The 20000-nt window shown below is 30.0% G+C and overlaps 2 protein-coding genes across 2 annotated transcripts in view; one reads left to right on the forward strand and one right to left on the reverse strand.

Annotated features, from left to right (window-relative positions):
* Window positions 1-15365, reverse strand: part of LOC124957549 (cuticlin-4) — a 73382-nt gene extending 58017 nt beyond the window's left edge. The window contains exons 1-3 of the mRNA XM_047514567.1: window positions 13777-15365; window positions 10282-10319; window positions 709-769 (exon numbers count right to left, since the gene is read on the reverse strand). Coding sequence (XP_047370523.1) covers window positions 709-769; window positions 10282-10317 — 97 coding nt within the window. The 5' untranslated portion in view covers window positions 10318-10319; window positions 13777-15365. The remainder of the gene's footprint in view (window positions 1-708; window positions 770-10281; window positions 10320-13776) is intronic.
* A 990-nt stretch (window positions 15366-16355) lies between these two features.
* LOC124949863 (poly(A) RNA polymerase, mitochondrial) lies at window positions 16356-19199 on the forward strand. Its single transcript, XM_047495632.1, has 7 exons — window positions 16356-16774; window positions 16975-17165; window positions 17344-17565; window positions 17637-17846; window positions 17920-18134; window positions 18194-18414; window positions 18514-19199. The coding sequence occupies exons 1-7, from the start codon at window positions 16621-16623 to the stop codon at window positions 19056-19058; spliced, it is 1758 nt and encodes a 585-aa protein (XP_047351588.1). The 5' UTR covers window positions 16356-16620; the 3' UTR covers window positions 19059-19199.
* Window positions 19200-20000: the final 801 nt, after the last annotated feature.

A 20000-nucleotide genomic window follows, 5' to 3' on the forward strand; every position in this document is an offset into this window, starting at 1 on the left:
TATTTTTCTTTTTTCTTTTTTCGTTTTTTCTTTTTTTCTTTTTGGACAAAAAAGAATTATTCAGAATTATATATATATATATATATAATTTATTTATGTATATGCAGGATAAAAATTTATGAAAAAAAGATTTATGAAAGATTTTCACGTTCTCGATCAATCTCTCGATATCACATATCGACATCAATAACGATGTTTCAACTCAATAAATGAGATATAAAAAAAAAAAAGAAAAAAAAAAAGAAAAAACAAAGCCAACATCCTACCATGCATAGACTTAATTGGCTCATCAATTAAAACCCTTTCATGATCAATTAAGCTTGAGCAAGTAAGTGTTTCAAACGATCATCTCTATTCGTCGTCTTTCGGCTTATCGAGGATGCGTCTTTGCAAATTAATACTTAAGACTGTTAGAAAGCGCACATACTCATCTTATGGAAAGCGTTCGCTTTTATCTGATCATCCGGCTTTTATGTTAACTCTATGGAGTCGAGTATATTTTTTTTTCCCCTTTTTTTCTTTTTTTCTTTTTCTTTTTTTCCTCTTTTTCTTTCTTTCTTTCTTTCTCTCTTGCATTCTTTTCCTTCAAGAAAATGAGAGTGACAGGGATACGACTGAACTTTTCTCACGTGGAAAAAAATATTCTTTGATTCTTTTAACGTGATTTAATTTTGATCCAACAATTAGAAAGTTTTATTTTGTACTTACATGTCGGTAGTTGTTGGGATATTTGGGCTGCTCGTATAGTACCGTGCCTCGTTATAGTAATCTGCAAATTTAATTAAACAATTTTTTTTTTAAACTACAATAGATGCATTTTGTAATCATTGAAGTTAAGATCTATCGAGTTAATCAATCAGAGTTAGTAGCTTGAACAGAAAAAAAAAAGAAAAAAATATGTATATATACATATATATATATTGTAAAAGATTCTTAAGAAAATTTAAAGAAAATTAAAATATCTTCAAAATATACATTATCAATCGAGTTAATGATTATTGTAGCGATTTGGAATAAAGTAATAAAAATTAAAAAAATTTGATATGAAAAAAGAAAATAAATATAAATATATAAAAATCATTGATATTAGGATATACCATGATCATTCGTGATTAATCAAATTAATAAGCATTATATTGATTTAAGAAAAAAGAAAAAAAAAAAAAAAAAAAAAAAAAAAATACTAATATAATTCTCAAAATATAAAATTTAATGTATATACGCATAAGCATCATTGGATATTAGGATACATCGAATCTCATTTGTGAATTAATCAAAATTAATGGACATTATATTAATAACAAACAAACAATATTAGAATAATTCTAAATAAAATTAAATGTATATATCGTATTATATTAACATAATTGATATTGAAATCTCAATAGATTCCCTGATTAATCGAGTTTGTAAAGGACGATAACTATCTAACTAATACGTAGATAGCACGTAACTTAATGCTAACGATTGAGAGAGAAAGGAGCGTTAATTTCTTACGATCTAACACTCGCATTTTTTTTCGAATCGCGAGTAAAACCCATTCGCGAGAAGCTACAGAAACGAGTTACCACAATTGGTTGCGTGACATCATCGGAGATTTGCAATGAAATCAATGACGAAATGAAGGCGGATAAAAGGGAGATAGTTAACAACGCCGAACTACAGGTTAACGTTTCAATCAGAACGGTCATAATATTATCATCGAGCTACCGTTTAACTAAACAGACCACGAGAGATTTTCTCTTATTATCTAGTAGAAATTATAGTCAAGAGTTTATCATTTTTGTTTGTTTCTTTCTTTCTTTTTTCCTTTTGTTTTGTTGCTTTTTTTTGTTGTTGTTGTTGTCGTGTTTCCTTTTTCTTCCTTTTTTTTCTTTTTTTTTTTTTTTTACCTCTGTTGGCTTACCTCTACCTTCGATTTATTTATTTGTTCAAAAGTCACGTAATTTTGCGAAAGGATAAAATTTCAAATGTAATCAAAGCGCACACGCTTCAAGACTTTCTAAATAATTCGATGAAACTACCGCCCACTTTAACGCACGTCGTCGTTCATTCGAACAATGGTGAAATCTATCCAGAGGAGAGGATAGATAGAGATTATTTTACTTTCAATGCTCGTCACCGTTAAATTCCACGATGGAAATTAATTTAAATCGCTGAATATCGTTGAATTATAAAATCAAATGGTTATAACTTTGAGATAATAATTTTTTTTTTTTTTCTTTTTTTTTTCAATCGAACTCGATAAATATCATCGATCGAAAAAGAAAATGACTCGTTCTTAAAAGAAATGACTCATTCTTATTGGAAATGTCAAAAGATTTATATCGACTGATCGATCCATCGATCCTTGGCCTTTCTTTTAAAGATCTAACGTACTACGTGTACGTTACGTGCGATTAAATACATACGTACGTACGTACGTAAAATTTTTCCCTTTCGTTCGAAAATGGCCTTGAAGGCAAATGGCCGTTCTTATATCTCACCTTTGAAAAAGTGATTATTAATCAACGATTTACGATAATCGATCTCTCGATATAAAATATCTCGATATAAGATATCTCGATATAAGATATCGATCGATATAAATATAAATATATTAAAATTAAACATCAACTATTAAATGAAAGTTTATTAAATTGATCGATGATTATAGTGATTTTTAATAACGACCGTGATTAATATAGCTTCGAATTAATCAATAAACCACGTTACGGTCAGCAACGTCTCCTTTCACAAATTTTTAACATCTTTATAACTTTTATCATGATATCTATCATAAAAATTCCATTTAGAAATTCATCGTAAATTGATCTGAGAAATTTAAAGGAAGAAAAGCAAATAATTACTTACTTACATATATACGTATGTATATATATATATATATAAGAAAGAAGAAGACAGGTTGCTGGTTTTACAAGATTGTAAATGAGAGAAGAAAACTCTCATGCTTAGAGCACGAGGTGCGAGACTCTATCGTAGTCGCTAATGAAAAGGATAGGAAAGATGGTAGGTGTTAGGAGGGTAAGGCGAGGTATAGGGTATGGAAGGGGAAAAGGGAGGGAGGGAGGGAGGGGGGGGAGGAGAAAAAAAAGGTGAAAAAGGAGAGAGAGAGAGAGAAAAAAAAAATAGTTGCAGCGCTTCTCTCGAACGCTGCTAAAAGTAAAATCGTCTCCCTAATTAGCCTATCCGGTAAAACACGCCAACCCGCCGAGTTTATTCTTAGATTAAGAGTGACGACCGACACGAGGTATAACGTAATTGCATCCCGTTCCATTACTAGACGAGAGAGAAACCGGCTACTAGATGTTGTATTAGTAGTATTAGTATTAGTATTAGTTATAGTAATAGTAGTAGTAGTAGTAGTAGTAGTACTGGTAGATATTATGGTCTCTAACGTATGCTTTCAGACTAACATAAGACGATTTGAAAAAGACAAATTGCTGAGAACCAGAGAATGATGTGTGTGTGTAGATACTATTCGTGATATACGTTACGTTAAATGTTAGAAAATTGTTCTTAATTCTCGTTCTTTTCTTAAAAAGGTTTTATTCTTTTTTTCTTCTCTTTTTTTTTCTTTTTTCTTTTTTCTTTTTTTTTTTTTTTTTTTTTTTTTATTTCTCTGCGATAAAATCCTAAACACCTTTTTCTATCATTCATAAAGAGTGATTTGATTTCTTTATAACATCTTTTTCACTTACTTATTATCCATACTTACTTATTTATAAATATAAGAACGAATTGTTTGACGTGTTTAAAGAACAAAAAAAAAAAAAAAAAAAAAAAGAAAAAAAGAAGATTATTAAGAAGGATATTATTGTTCCTAATATCTCAATCGAATATTTATCCTCGCGAAATAAAATTCTTTCTTATTAATTTGATTTAATAATCGTAAAATCTCGATATCTCGACTTTAATATAATTTAATTTTTTGTCTTTAATATCGCAGACTTTTGATAATGATCTAATGAATGATTAAAATTCACAAACGTCAATATCGTCGTTGTCGTCGTCATCGTCGTCGTCGTCGTCGTCGTCATTTATGAGAATGTCGGCGAAGGCAGCCGATTAAAAGTGACAAGGTCTCTCTCTCATTCTCTCTTTCTCTCGCTCACTCCCCTCCTCTCTCTTTCTTTCTCGTTACCTCTTACTTTTATTTTTCAATCTTCTCCAATTTAGGTATCGCCGATGTAACGAGCTGACTCTCGTGTGACCACTTGCCGATATCGCGTCAGCTTAGGCGAGCGTGTAATCGCTGACTAAGAAGAGCAAATCCGTGTCAGGAAATGACAACCGAATCCAAATTGTTCGAAATCGAAATTTGATGGTTAACCGCAAGCACGTACGAGATTAAAATAAAAAATAAATAAAAAAAAAAAAAAAAAAAAAAAAAAAAAAATAAATAAATAAATAAAAAAAAAAAAAAAAAAAAAAAAAGAAAAAAGAGAAAAAAAAGAAAAAAAAGAAAGAAAAAAAGTAAGAGGAAAAAATAAGGATACAAAAAAAGATTAATCATTTCCGCCAGCTGGTATTATCGATTACGTCAAATACTTCGTGAACCGAGAGAAAAAAAAAGAAAAAAAAAAACATTTTTTCCATATGAAGGAAAAACTCGGCCAATTACGATAGATCGACTGAATAATATCTTGGATATCGGATATGAAAATTTCAAGAAATTCACGTGATTATCAATCGACTTCAATAAAACTGATTTGACCACCATATTGACCATTATACGATTTGAAATGATTGGGCACAGTGATATTTCTTTGAAATCTCGACTATATTTACTTTATGTAAATCATTTTCAATTTTCTCTCTCTCTTTTTTTTTTCTTTTTCTTTTTTTTTTTTTTTTTTTTTTTTTTTTTTTTTTTTTTTTTTTTTTTTTTTTTTTTATCGATATATGTATGTACGTACGTATTATGGATAAAATCAAGAAAACACTTTTGTCTATGTTACTTTATTTCGATCCTTTGTATGTTCGTCATATAGGATAAAATAACGTTAATGAAATAACATTAATGATGTAACGTGGTTAACTATAATCCAAATGGTTGTATCGTTCGTTTACGATACAACTATCTTATCATTTGATTTTCATTTGAATACGATAGATCTATATCGAACTTGTATAAAATAATTTAGATCCAATTAGTTATTCCGTTATTTCATCTGACATCTTTAAATTTACATAATATGCATATATGTACATTTATTCGGAACAGGCGATGGTATAACAAGCGATAGGAACAGGCTAATACTCCATTTCATCGATCAATTTGTAAATTGATCAGACGTTTATTTTGTAAAGGACCTGTACACGAGTCAACAAGGATGTAACCCAAAACTAATTTATTCGGCACTCGCGAACACCTGGAACGAGATCGGATACTCTCACGCATCACGAAAGAACACTTGTGGAAGGTCAGTCCACGATCGGATTCCAGTTGGATGGAACGCGCTTGGTTGGCCCTTATATGGACGGAACTTAACGAGTAACGCTAAGAAAATCTCGTTTCTCATCTCTCTGAGAATTTCACGTTCGCTTTCCTGTCCATGACACCGTTCCATTAAATAATCAAAATGAAAAAAAGAAAATATAAGAAAAGAAAAGACAAAAAAAAAAAAAAACCAATGACGATGTCATTGTTGTTGTTGTTATTGTTGTTCGGAAACGTTCATTTTATATAAGAACAATAATCTCGATCGATATAATATCGTATTATTAAATATCATTATTAATTTATAAAAATATAATTCTTATTTTATTTAATTAATTGAAAAAAAAAAAAAATAATATAACACACACACAGAATAATTAAATGGATCCTTTTTGATGTTCTCATAAAATAATATTCTTTTTTTCCATCAATGTCATCGATCAAGTTATACATTAATTCCAATAACTTAAGGAATCCATCTATCTGTTAGATTTGAAACGTGAGCACTGTTAATATCTCCTTGAAATCTCATCTATTATTCTATATGTACGAATATTTATGTGTATATAATATTTATCTCTATGCAGATCTATAATATACATACGTACATAGTCCATACATTTATACGTATCCAGGCATGTACGTAATATAATTGTATCGCATATGTTCGCGCGCAAACATATACATCTACTCTACGTATTATAATGTAAGAAGGATCGTAGTTACCTTATAGTGACTCTTATTTGTGCCTGCGCAATTGCTATACGTGCGTTCATGACGTCATTGCACGAGTAATGTCGTCCGACATTTACTTCCAATCGCGAAAGTAGCCTACCGATTTATCAAAGAAGTTCGAAACGATTCTAATACTTAAAATCTTTCAACTGGAAACGAATAAAAGTGAAGTCTATTCGGTTTGTCTTTAACACAGTCATAAAACTGTTCAGGAAAGAGAAAAAAGAGAGAGAAGAGAGAGAGAAAGAGAGAGAGAGAGAGAGAGAGAGAGAGAGAGAGAGAGAGAGAGTGAGAGAGAGAAAGACATTTGCACAAGACTCTCCTATGCCGCTAGACAAACGTCGCTTCTTTTTTTTCTTCTATTTTTTCTTTTCTATTCTTTTTTTTTTCTATCTCTCTCTTCTACAAACAGTTTCTATTGATTCATCTCTTCTCTTAAGAATACCCAACTAATATTAGCTCGACGAAGTTCATTGCCCTTTCTCAGCCGGAAATTTGAATGCATCTGCATAACTCGTTTTGAACTTTCACGTTTGAAAATTAATTTCCTTTTATTCTTTTTCTTCTTTCTTTTTTTTTTTTTTTTTGTTTCATTTTGTTTTGTTTTGTTTTTATTTACTTTTTATTTTTAAATATTTCGATTTATAAAAACGTCTCTAAAAAGTAATCCAAACTGTTGCCCTTTACTAGACTAGGAAATTCGAATGCTCTTACGTAACTTGCTTGAACTTTCACGATTTATGATGATTTTTTTTTTTTTTTATATATATATATATATAAAAATTTTATATACATATATATAATATATATCCTGATAAAAAAAAAAAGGAAAACAAAAATCTCTCAAAATTAATCCACTCCGGGAAATGTAAAAAAAAAAGAAAAAAAAAAAGAAAAAAAAAACAAAAAAAAAAAAGAAAAAATTCGAAAGCACTTGCGCGAGATTTTTCCTTTTTTTTTTTTTTTTTTTTTTTTTTTTTTTTTTTTTTTTTTTTAATGATTTCACTCAAATCGAAAAATTATATTACTCTTTATATCTTTTCGATGCTTCTCATAACGAATTTATTTTCCTATATGACTTGTATATTTTAAAAAGTGATGTTTCCGGTAACGAAAGTAAATATCTTATCCTGTTCGACAGTGAAACGTCTGTGAAAACGAACTATACTACTGCTACACTGTATATCTACTATACGTAGCTCTCTTAGATCCTATGCCGATATTTAAAAGAACACCGAGTAAAAGTAGGCGTGGCTGTTCCGAACGGATTCTCTCTCTCTCTCTCTCTCTCTCTCTCTCTCTCTCTCTCTTTCTCTCTTACTCTCTCTCTCTCTCTCTTACCATTTTGTATTTCACAAAGTGAATCGAAACGAATTCAATCCGAATTCATTAGATCCTACGAGATGTATTTTCAATTTATTCTTTTTCATCTCACAAATTTCAAGAATATTGATTTTCTTTCGATCACGTTGGTTCATTTTACATGTATATATATATATATGTGTGTGTGTGTGTATATAAAATTTGAATGCACATTTATTATGCAGAAGAAGGAACGAAAATAGGGATGTAAAACTATAGGACATGTTTGTGATTATCTTGACACCCGTTAGATCCTGATAATGAAATAATTAAAGATGGAAATGAGAGTGAACTATGAATAAATTCCTGGCACGTCAAATCGAGAAACGGTTAAGAAGTTACTCTTGGATTCTATAATTACTTACGTGGCGTAGTTAAAAGTCAGTCAGTCTTTCTCCGTGTCACGAATAAAAATGGATCTCTCTGTTTTAATCGAATTAACGTAATGGTCGATTACATCTATGGCGATCCATCTCGATGTGTTTCTACCCGTTAACTGATATTCTTACGTAGATTACATATATACACATCTATAGGATCGAACTTTACATTAAGACGATAGGATCGAGGTATCTTGATTTCAAAATTTAATATTAATAAGAAAGAGATAAATAGAGAGACAGAGAAAGAGGAATAGAGAGAGAGTGAGAGTGAGAGAGAAAATCGATTCTTTCGCTTTTGAGTCATTAAAAGAACACAGTTAAAATATTCTCTTTTAGTTCGAGTCGGTGTAAACGACAAGTTTAACGTAATTGTTGATTATTAAGGTATTACGTAAGAAAACCAAGATTACCGAGCGCTGAATGAGTTAAAGACATCAAATCAGCTGATCGCTGTCAAGAGAAAACGATCCCACGGCTTCTACTGGTGGCACAATAGAAAATCGAAACATCACTTTACAGAATTCAAAAGACCGACCTAAAATTCCCGTTTATATTCGTCCTAGATTTGTTATATTTTTTGACTTAGTATTCGAAAGATTTTGCAACGGTATATAATTTATAAAAGCCTAAGTTATTTCGTACAACTCATTGAATATTGATTTATTCGGATTATATATTTGCAAAATCTTTCTATATAATCTGTATTCCTAATCTATTATATATTTATATAATTCTATAGAATCTATAGAAGCAATGTTAATATAAATATTTTTACATATATATATATATATATATATATATATATATATATATACCTACATACGTATATTCGATTGCAATTTATTTTGATAATTAATATTGAATTTAATTTAAATAAAAAAATTAAATGTTTTTTATTATTATTATTATTATTATTATTATTATTATTATTATTATTATTATTATTATAAAATCTTTCTATATAACCAGTATTTTTAATTTGAAATTATACTATAATCTATAAAATCAATACTATATTAACATCTCGATTGAATACCTTAAATTAATAATTCAATATTCAATTGAAATTCATTCAAATAATTAATATTTGATTGAATTAATTCATAAATTCAATAATTTTTATTCATAGAGAAGATCAATTAATATACACTTTATTATTACATTAATCTCGATTGTTATTATACGATGAAAAAAAAAAAAAAGAAATTATTCATAAATATTGATTCAAATCATTAATCAAAAATAATTAAAAATTAATCTTAAGATTTTATGTGTCACGTGAAAAGTAAGAAATGATTATTTACTTTATCTGTATCTTGTTTATTTCGAAAGGATTCGACTTTCGTGATTCAAAAAGCGTAAAGGATTTTTGAGACAACGAGACTTCTTCCAAGGCAGACACATTTGTGGGATATTGTGCCAACAAAGGATTACATAATCTTCGACATTCCTGACCAACATACTACACTAACCGAGCACGCGTGTTTCTGGCACGAAGCGCGATATGAGAGAAAGTCTATTATGTGTATGCAAGTAGATATATACATACATACATATATACAAGCATACATACGTACATCTGTACGTACACATGTACACATATACACATATACGTACATATGTACATACATATATATATATATATATATATATATATATATAAATATATGTATAGTAACATACGTTTATCTGATATCTGATTGTTTATTGTAAAAGTAGAATAAATAAAATAAAAAAAATAAAATAAAAAAAAATAAAAAAAAAAAATTTAACATTCTAGATTTATTTATTAAATTCTAGCAATCTTATCGCGCAACAATAGAATGATCAATTAAGAATTTTATAGTTGTTAGAATACTTATTAAAACATTTCATAAACAGTGGCAGATTTACGATGGAGTCGGTCACCTTGGAACCCTCCCAACCCCCTATACATTCATCCTCTCCCGATAAAACAAGGATTTCCATACGACGATATATGAATTTATATCTGTTATATAATAAATTTTATTTAATATCCATCGAAAGAATTATATAATTTTGTTTTCTACATTTGCAATTACACGAACGAGAATTTGGAATGATTATATTTGTATTTCTTAATTCAACATTCCTACGAAAAGTTTAATCGAGAAAGAAAATTATCTAGATGTAAAATCGTGCATAATGAATTTATTTTAAGGGGGGGGGGGGAGGAGGAGGAGGTTGAAGAAGTGACGGAGAGAGATATGGAGACTTTAAAATATACGTAAATCGAGATTAGAGTTATCACATGAAGATTAAATTCGCTTTTCGTTCGGCATTAATAGAGTAAATAATAAAATTAGTAATAAAAAGAATTTGTTTTGGATTACTCACCAACAGATATGTCAGCACGATCCCCCGCCAGTCCATGGCTAAAATAAAAGAGAAAGTCTTATTAATAACTGGGTCGAACCATCATGAATAGAATAGTATGATCATCCGCGTAAAATATTGTGTACGTGCATGATGTCACGCAAATATGATTGATTAAGAAAAAAAAAAGAAAGAGAGAGAGAGAGAAAGAGAGAGTAAAAATAAAAACATTGAATTTCATTCTTAATCCATTCGATTACATCATTATTACCATAGAAGAGAAAAACTTTAATAAATAGACGATTAACGTACCATTTTCTTATTAATTATTTATGTAGTCTGTCAAAAAAAAAAAAAAAAAAAAAAAAAAAAAGAAAAAAAAGGGCCACATTTCAAGTAGGGCCACATATCGTTCTCTTTGAAATGTAAGGAACGTCGAACACTTTTAATTGTAATGATTCAAAGAAAACAAAACGCACGAGATTCCATGAGGGTTAAGGTCGCTTCTGATAGCAATAATGCCGGTAGTTACACATACACACACCTGCATACATACAGATATGTATATATATATATATATATAGACACATATATGCACATATATAAATACACATTTATAGATTCATTTTACTTAAGTACGTGTACGTGTATGTCTGAACACGTTTTTAGAAGGGTTAGTAGAATTCTCCACGCTGTCGTAGTTCGTCGCGTGAGAAAGCGAACACATATGAGTTAAATCTCATAAACGTGAAGTAAACGCAACGTTCACTTTTTAGAGCAAAGAATCGAGAGTGCTATAGTAGAAAGGAGTAAAAGAAGTAAAAGAAAAAGAAAAAGAAAAAAAAAACAAAAAGAAAAAAGGGAAAGAACAAAAGGGAAAAAAGGAAAAAGAGGAAAAAGAAGAGGAAGAAAATGTAAAAGACAAAAGAGAAAAAATAGAGAGAGAGAGAGAGAGAGAGAAGAAGACGTGGAATAAGAAAAAACATAGAACACGACCTCGACCGTAAACAAGGGACCAACGTGATCGAAGTCGAGCGTCAGCCGCCATTTTGCACGCACTTGCGATCGAACGAACGTGGCCACGTTGGGTTATATAATTTTCTCCTCGTATCATTTTCTTTTCCGATAATATATTTCTACGTATTTGTAATATATTTCACGTGATTTACAAGAATGATATCGGATCGACATCGCGCGATATTCTGTTGCCTTTCCACCTTCCTCTACTGTTTTCGTTCACAGCTAAGGATGTTTCCCCATTTCAGGGCTGTGCCACTACTCAGAGTTACCACGGCCAGGGCCGTATCGATCGAATCCCTTTCAAGGTCTTTTTTCTACATATTTTATCATCTTTGATTTATATGGAAAATTTTTCTTATACTTTTTTTCTTTCTTCTCTATCGACTTCAATAAAATTTGCAATTACAGATTTAAACGTTTCTTTCGAAGTACGAGCGAAGAGAAGGAGGAGGAGGAGGAGGAGGAGGAGGAGGAGGAGGAGGAGGAGGAGGAGGAGGAGGAGGAGGAGGAGGAGGAGGAGACGAAAAAAAAAAAGAAGAAGAATAGTAATCAAATGAATTAACCATACGGGCAAGTTCGTTCACGGAAACAGATGTCATACGGTTGGCTGATCGGCCATCCTGATATCCAAAACGAAGGGGAACCGAAAAATTCAAGGTCTCACGACGACAGGGAGCACTTTAAAATGTTACAACGGTTTATTATTTACGAAAGAAACCAATTTGTAAAACGAAAGTAAAATGATTATTTATTTTCCTAATATTTTTCCTAATATACGAAGTAGAACAATGTTGGAATCTCAATTGCGAATCCTACTTCGATTATTACAGTGTTCGGATATCTAGCTATACTTAAGTAAGTAACTAAGTATGTACTTGCTTACTTACTTACATATACGTAGTATAATCGGAGGAAATTATCAGGCGTTGAAATCACCAGTAGAGACTTCAATGCCTTCCACAATTTAGGTCTCAAGTTCAACGTAACAACTGGTGTGTTGTTATGTCTTTCTTTTTTTCTTTTTCTTTTTTTTTTTTTTTTCTTTTTCTTTTCCTTTTTTGCTTTGATTTTTTCTTCCTCCGAATTCAACCAATAAATTTGAAAAGTATTCGTTAAAAATATCCTCGTTTTATTCGTTTCTATGTTTACACGATTAAACGCATCGATGGTTAGTCAGACATTTTCTTTGACAACAAGATACGTAATTTCGTTGGCTTTACTTTTTATAAAGTTACGTAACCGATCAGGGATAACTATTTCTTCCGATATTACTTTCGCTTTTCACGAACGCGATCTCCTTCACGGATTTGTCTAACGTACGAGATAGATATATACGAGTATGTATGCATTTATATGTATTAGTACAGCTTCAGCGTAGGTCGCTTCTCGATCCTTGGTGTTTGCATATTTGGTCGAAGCTCGCCCACTAATAAATGACGATGATGATGTAGAGTCAATGATGATGATGATGATGACGATGATGACGAGAAGCCTTGAGCTCGTTTCCCATTGAATAATCCATCGTTATTAAAGCGACTATTAGATACCATAATCGTCGCGTGCTTCCTACGCCATTGGTTATGATTAAACGGGAGAAAATTTATCCCTCGACGCGACGCAATTTCCCGTTTAACCATATAAATTTCGATAATTTTCAATCTACGTGACTCTTTCCATTTAGCAGAGAACAATGAATTTTTAAAAGAGAAATAAAGAAACAGAAAAATGAAGAAAATTGAACTTATTTAGTTTTCTCCATTTTTTTCATTTAACTTATATATATATACATATATATATATATATATATATATATATATATATGCGCGCACACACACGCACATACACATAAATTATATATATTTATAGAGATCGCCTACGCCCTTGAAAGTCTCGCGAGAACGTAATTCCCGTAGAATTTCTTCGCGCGCGCGCGCGCGACATGGCGCCATCTTGATCTCTTCGCGGTTAAATCAGCGTATGTGATCTCGATATATATATATATATATATATATATATATATATATATATGTACATACATACACGCATAAATGTGTATATGTAAATTTAAATACTTACACGTATCTACGATTAATACGTTCATGAACAAGTTATAAGATCTACAACGAGTAAATGTTGAAGAACTGTTTTGACGATAAATTTTTATTGTACGACACGTAATAATCGTCCAATCGGATAGCGTTTAATCGTTCCTATCATTTATTCGTTATATAATAATAAAATATAAATATACCACTTTTGGACGATTAGAACTTTTAATTTTCTTTTTCTTTTTTCAATTGTAATAATCATATTTATATATACATATACATATATAAAATATATTATATTATATATTTATATTTAATATATATAATATATTATATTATACACTTATATTTATATTACATATTACATGTTATATGTAATGGATAGGATAAAAAAGAATTGATATTTGACGTATAAAATAGGACAAAAAGAAATTGATTTTTTTATTACCTGCTGCTCCGTTACCACCGAAACTTCGTAATAGAAGAGATATATCGATGAGGATTCCAGGATGTCTCCGGCAGGATGTCGAACGAGAAAATGTGAAAATGATTCACTCGAGAACGATCGATAGAGTTCACTCGCGAGATAACGCGAAAAAGGGAAGAATAGATAGGTTAAATGAAAGAAATGAAAAAGAAAGAAGGAATAAAATAAAATACAAAGAGAAGGGTGGGGGTGGAAGAGAAGGAGGAAGAGGGAGAGAGAGAGAGAGAGAGAGAGAGGGAAAGAGAAATAAAAATAAAAAAATTCGTCTAAACCTCCGGTCGATCGAACGAACGATCGGATTGATCGTCAATGATGCAAAACGCGCGAAAAATGAAGGACTTTTGAAATTGGTCGGTGTCGACCTATCGAACTTTCGTTTCTCGTCCTCGACGACCTTAAGGTCCACCTCGCGTACGTCGACATCCCAATGATCCTGTTTTCTTCCTTTCTTCCCTTCTCGCTTCTTCTTCTTCTTCTTCTTCTTCTTCTTCTTCTTTTTCCTCTTCTCTTCCTTTTCTTATTCCTCTTTCTCTCTCTCTCTCTTCGATTGCCGATACGAAGACACCGGTTCGACGACTTCCGCTTTTGGATTGCTTCGTCACGTCATCAAGTGTCGCCAATTTTGGAAATCGCCCATCGTTGAGGGTTCTTTGAACGATATATTATCCACTATAATCGAGCATTTTTCTCTCTCTTTCTCTTTCTCTCGATCGCGTTGTCCTTTTTCTTTAATTCCTTCCTCCTTCTCTCTTTTTATTTCTCTTTCTCTCTCTCTCTCTCTCTCTCTCTCTCTCTCTCTCTCTCTCTCTCTCTCTCTCTCTCTCTCTCTCTCTCTCGTTTTATCTTGGAAATCAAATGAAAAATCTCGCGATAAACGTATTGGTCCTATAAGATTAGTTTTCGAAGTTTCCACCAATCAGATTTCACGATACATACGATTTTAAGGATTTTCAAATTTTTGCGCGATTTTTTTTAGTTCTTTTATTCTTTCTTTTTTGTTTTTTATTTCTTTTTTTTTCCTTAAAAAAATCGAGAGGGACAAATCGACGATGACGTACTTATTACTCTTTGCTTTTAAATGTTATGCATATACGGATAAATAAAGAGAAAGATATAGAGAAATCGAATATTAGGTTAGGATCGATCTTCTTTTTTCTTTATTTTTCATCTGAAGCTTCCTGTCTCGTAACGATTTAAATTGTTTTCTTCGTTGTCTATATAATCGAGTTACTTAGTTTTCCTTTGTTTTTCTTTCTTTTTTTTTTTTAACTATTGTTCTTTTCTTTCTCCCTCTTCCTTTCTCTCTCTCTCTCTCTCTTTTTTATTTTTTCTCTTGACTGTCGTCGTCGCGTTTTCTATCGGCAGCACACCGCACAAAATACCGTGGTCTCGCGTGTCCTGCAATGATACTTAATACAGATGATCTTTGAACGTTGATAAAAAAAAAAAAAAAATAATAGAGAAGAGAATGAAAGAGAGAAGTCGCGGAGAATAAAAGTTCAGTCCGTTGCGATCGACGCGAGCCTCGATACTGAACTGACTCGAGTGAGCTCCTCTACTGTTTCGTGTTTCTCCGTAAATGTTCGCGAGTGGGAGGGAGAGAGACGGTGAATGCGACTGGCCGTTGAGAGATAAGCACTAAGGCACATATGTATGTATATACTTATGTATACTTGAGTAAAAGAAAGAAAGAAAGAGAGAGTGAGAGAGAGAGAGAGAGAGAGAGAGAAAGAGAAAGAGAGAAAAGCGTAGCGCGCGGCCATTCGAACGTTGAAGCGAGAGACGCCTACCTTTTTCTCTAACGCCCGTTTCGACGTCCAAGCCGTGAGCGAAAGAGCCAGAGAAACAAATAAACCAAGAGAGTAAAGGAAAGCACGTTCTACCGTGAGCAGTGTAAAGAAGAACGAGACGACGAGTAGTAAAGTCCGCGTTTACGTCATCGCTCGAATTGGCAACTCTATCCGCGTAGCCTTTGAAATCTGGACCCTCTTTTACCTTTGAAGATTCTCTTCTCGATATTCGAGACCCTTTCCTTTTCTTTTCCTTTCCTTTCCTTTCCTTTCCTTTCCTTTCCACTTTCTAATTTCAAATCTGTTTAATTTCAATCGAAAGTTATTTCCCTAATGTCACTTTCTTCGTGAATTAATAAACTTATTATAAACCATAAAAAGTGTTAATGCAACACGCGATGGAATTTAATTGAAATTAAAAGTGATCGATTACACTTCAAAAGATTTGCAAATATTGGCTCTCTTTTTTTTCTGGGAAAGGATTAATATTTTTTCTTTTTTTCTTTTTTTTTCTTTTTTTTTTTTAACTTTACATATATTCCAAGGATTGTCTCTTTTCTTTTTTTATTTTTTTTTCCTTCTTTTTTTTTTTTTTTTCCTTTAATGCCAGAAGCTACGTGAAGCTTTGTGTATTTTTTTTTCTTCTTCTTATTCTTCTTCCTTTTTTCTCACTTTTCTTTCTTTCGTTTGCGCATTTGCCTATGGAAAAAATATTGACCAGTGGTGCCATCTGTTAGAAAGTAAATTGATTTCATTCATGTGCAATTTATACGTCGATCATTTTCAGATTGAAAAATGTTCATTTTTAAAGTTTATTCCTTTAATAGTTAAGAAATATTTTAATGTAAATTTATATTATTTATATAAGATATAAATAATCGTAGACAAAATTAAATCTGTTAAAAATATCGTTCCAGAATGTATATTCGTAATAAAATAAAGTGAAATATAATACGGGTTGTACATAGTCGTATCTATAAAGAAATTGTAACGTGTGTAAATTTTGTTATTTAAAATGGCATTGTATCGTGTTAATATGAATATAACACCCTTAATTTATAATACTTATTATAAATTCTGTATTAATATGAGCAAATTGGATTTTCCAAATGGACAATCAGTAATAAAAAATAGACGAATTGCATTAAAATATATATCTACACAGAGGAGTAAGCAAATAAACATAACCTATGATTTGTTCTATAGTTTAGATAATATGCGATTTAGTTATATATGTAACCTCATCAATTATTTACTTCACATGATCAATTATTTATCAAATTTTCTTTCTTTATTTATTTATATTGAATGTTTATCATATATTATCAATTTTATTTGTTTGGCATTAACAATCATTTTTTTTTTATAGATGGTTCATTGAAGAAAACCATCTCAGAAATGTCTCATTTACAAGAATACATAACAATGAGAAAATCTCAAGCATTAAGAAGTATATTAGTTCAAATTGAATCAATGAAATCATACAAAGATCTTATATCTTATTGTTATCAATTTGGCTCAGTGGCAAATATATATTGTTATACGTTACCAAAACAACATGTAGGTTAAATATATTCAATTAATCTCTTATTATATATTTTTGTTTCATTATATTCAATGTTAGCATTCAACTATAATTTTATATTTATTGCTTGGCCTTTTTAGAATTTTATGTTATAATGATCATGTTAGAGAAATGCATTAAATGTTTGTAATTCATAATAAAAAATTATTTCAGCAATTCGTACTACTTGAATTTAAACAATTAAAAAGTGTTCAGGATCTCTACGAAAATGCAACATTTATAGATAATTATATTCCTAGTAGAACAAATGTTCTATGGTTTCGTAAGGTATCAAACAACAATATGAAACTACAGTATAAATCTTCTTTACCAATGTCTAAACCTCTATTATTCAAAGAGGATATTATTAGAGATTTAATCGCATCTTCATCTTCGGTAAAATCTTTTACATTTTTAATTTACATATGATGCATGTTAATATTTATTCTAATGCACATTATTTATAGATATCAGACCAAATGGTAACTTTATATAATGGATATAAATTAGATGAATTAGAAATAAGATTAAAATTCCAAACTATTGTTCAATTAGAACATTCTTTTGCCAGTTTATTTCCAAATATAATTATACATCCCTTTGGTTCTTTTATAAATGGTTTTGGAAAAAGACTGTCTGACCTTGATTTGATTCTTTTTATAGATGGTCTTAAAATAGTAAGTTTACAATAATAATAAGTTCTTGTGATCTTTGCAAAGTAATTATTAGAAATGGATTATTTTGTTCTAGGAAAATTTATCAAGTAGATTGGTATTTCATGGAAAATCACCTATAATAAATGAAAAAGACCACATGCATGTACTTATGGGATTAATAGCAGATACAATGAAATACATTATACCTGGTATATGTAACGTAAGAAAAATTTTTAATGCAAGAGTTCCCATAATCAAATTTCACAACTTGTTCACATACACAGAGTGTGACTTGAGTATGAGTAATATGTAAGTTTCAAATATATTACTTTTTTTGAGAAACAATATTTTACATTCTTTTTTTATAGCATTGCCACGTATATGTCAGAGGTACTATTTTTATATGGTGAAATAGATAGTCGAGTGAAACCACTTATATTTACAATTCGAAAATGGGCAAAAGATAATAAATTAACGAATATCCATCCGGGAAAAACAATTACAAATTTTTCATTGACTCTATTAGTAATATTTTATTTACAAAAAATAAAGGTATTACCTGTCATAAGTAAGATGACAACCTACTCAGGTAAAGTTCAACATAAAAAAGTTTGGTATATACAATCAAATATATTAATAATATTTTTAAAAAATTATTTATTTTACTTGTGTTATTTATTTTTTACAGAAATAACAAATGAATATAAAAATAATCTGAAGAATGTATATATGCATTATTCGTCAAATGATTCAATATCATATACGAGTAATAATGCAAATTTAGAAAGTCTTTTAATAGATTTTTTTCAATTTTATATTGATTTTAATTTTAAAGCAAACCAAATTTGTTTGCAAACAGGTATTGCAATTGAATTGATGCACGATTCAGCAATGTATATACGTAATCCATTTGAAGAAGAGTTAAATGTTAGTAAAAATGTTAGTTTTAATGAAGTTCAACGGATAAAAACATTAATGTCAATAGCAATTACCAATCTTCGAAATACTCAACATTTAAAATCAAAAAAATGGGGTATTCTATCTATATTAAATTTTCCTGAAGCACTAAGTAACAGTATTAATGTGTCAGAAATACTTGATAAAGAAGTGAATAAGATAGAAACTAAAGATAATCAAATGCTCCGAAGTCCTGAAGAAAAAAATGTTAGTAATACATTAAGTACAAACATTACGGATGTTACTACCAATAAAAATATTGTATCTCAAAAATAAAAGAAATCTAAATATTGTTAATATCATTGTCTTATAAAGAACTGTGTAAAATGTTGCATTATGCTATTTCTTTTTTACATTAGTACGTAAGTTATGACATTGTAAAAATGTTAATATTAAAATATAGTAAAACAATTTGTACAAGTTAGTTTTACGGAGACATTAACGTGTATATAAAAAAAAGAAGGTATCTATTTTAAGGCTGTTCATTAATCTTAATTTTATAATTGAATATAGATATAATTCTTAACGATAATTCTTAAACGATTTTGATGAATAAGTCATTATTTCAATAATAAAGATTTAAACAAGAATATGACTTTTCTGAGTTTTTGTAAAAGCTTTATTTTCTTTAAAAAAAAAAAATCACGTCTGTTTATCTTAACAAAAAATCATTTGCATTACATACAATTTATTCGAAACAAACGAACAAGAATTGGTATCAAATTTTATAAATTATGTAATTCTCAAACAAGATATATACATAATATATCAAAATATACATTGAAAAAGACAAAATTGACTTTGCATCTGCTAATAGAAATGTCGTGATGAATTTAATGAAAGAATGTGAATTGTTGTATGAAGGGTACTGTCATTATATAAACAAAACTGATATAGTTTAGCTAGTATGAACACATAAATATTACTGTGTCTCATGCTAACTCAATTGTTAGCTTAAGCATGAAAGAAGAAATGTAACCTATACAAGCTTGTACATCGGTAATACATTCATAGTGTTCATAGTGATGACAATAATGTTTCCTTATTAAGCTTGTAGTTTATATTTTGTTTAGCTAGTTTAATAGTTTAGCTAATATGAACACATAAACATTACTGTGTCTCATGCTAACTCAATTGTTAGGTTAAGCATGAAAGAAGAAATGTAACCTATACAAGCTTGTACATCGGTAATACATTCATAGTGTTCATAGTGATGAC

The sequence above is a fragment of the Vespa velutina genome, chromosome 1, assembly GCF_912470025.1.
Source record: "Vespa velutina chromosome 1, iVesVel2.1, whole genome shotgun sequence".
Taxonomy (NCBI): Eukaryota; Metazoa; Arthropoda; class Insecta; order Hymenoptera; family Vespidae; genus Vespa; species Vespa velutina.

Bases quoted from the DNA above. Each gene is read 5' to 3' on its own strand.
- LOC124949863 (XM_047495632.1), top strand. From the start codon at position 16,621: ATGGCATTGTATCGTGTTAATATGAATATAACACCCTTAATTTATAAT. The intron at 17,166-17,343 runs GTAGGTTAAATA...AAATTATTTCAG, and splicing joins ATACGTTACCAAAACAACAT to CAATTCGTACTACTTGAATT. The intron at 17,566-17,636 runs GTAAAATCTTTT...CATTATTTATAG, and splicing joins TAATCGCATCTTCATCTTCG to ATATCAGACCAAATGGTAAC.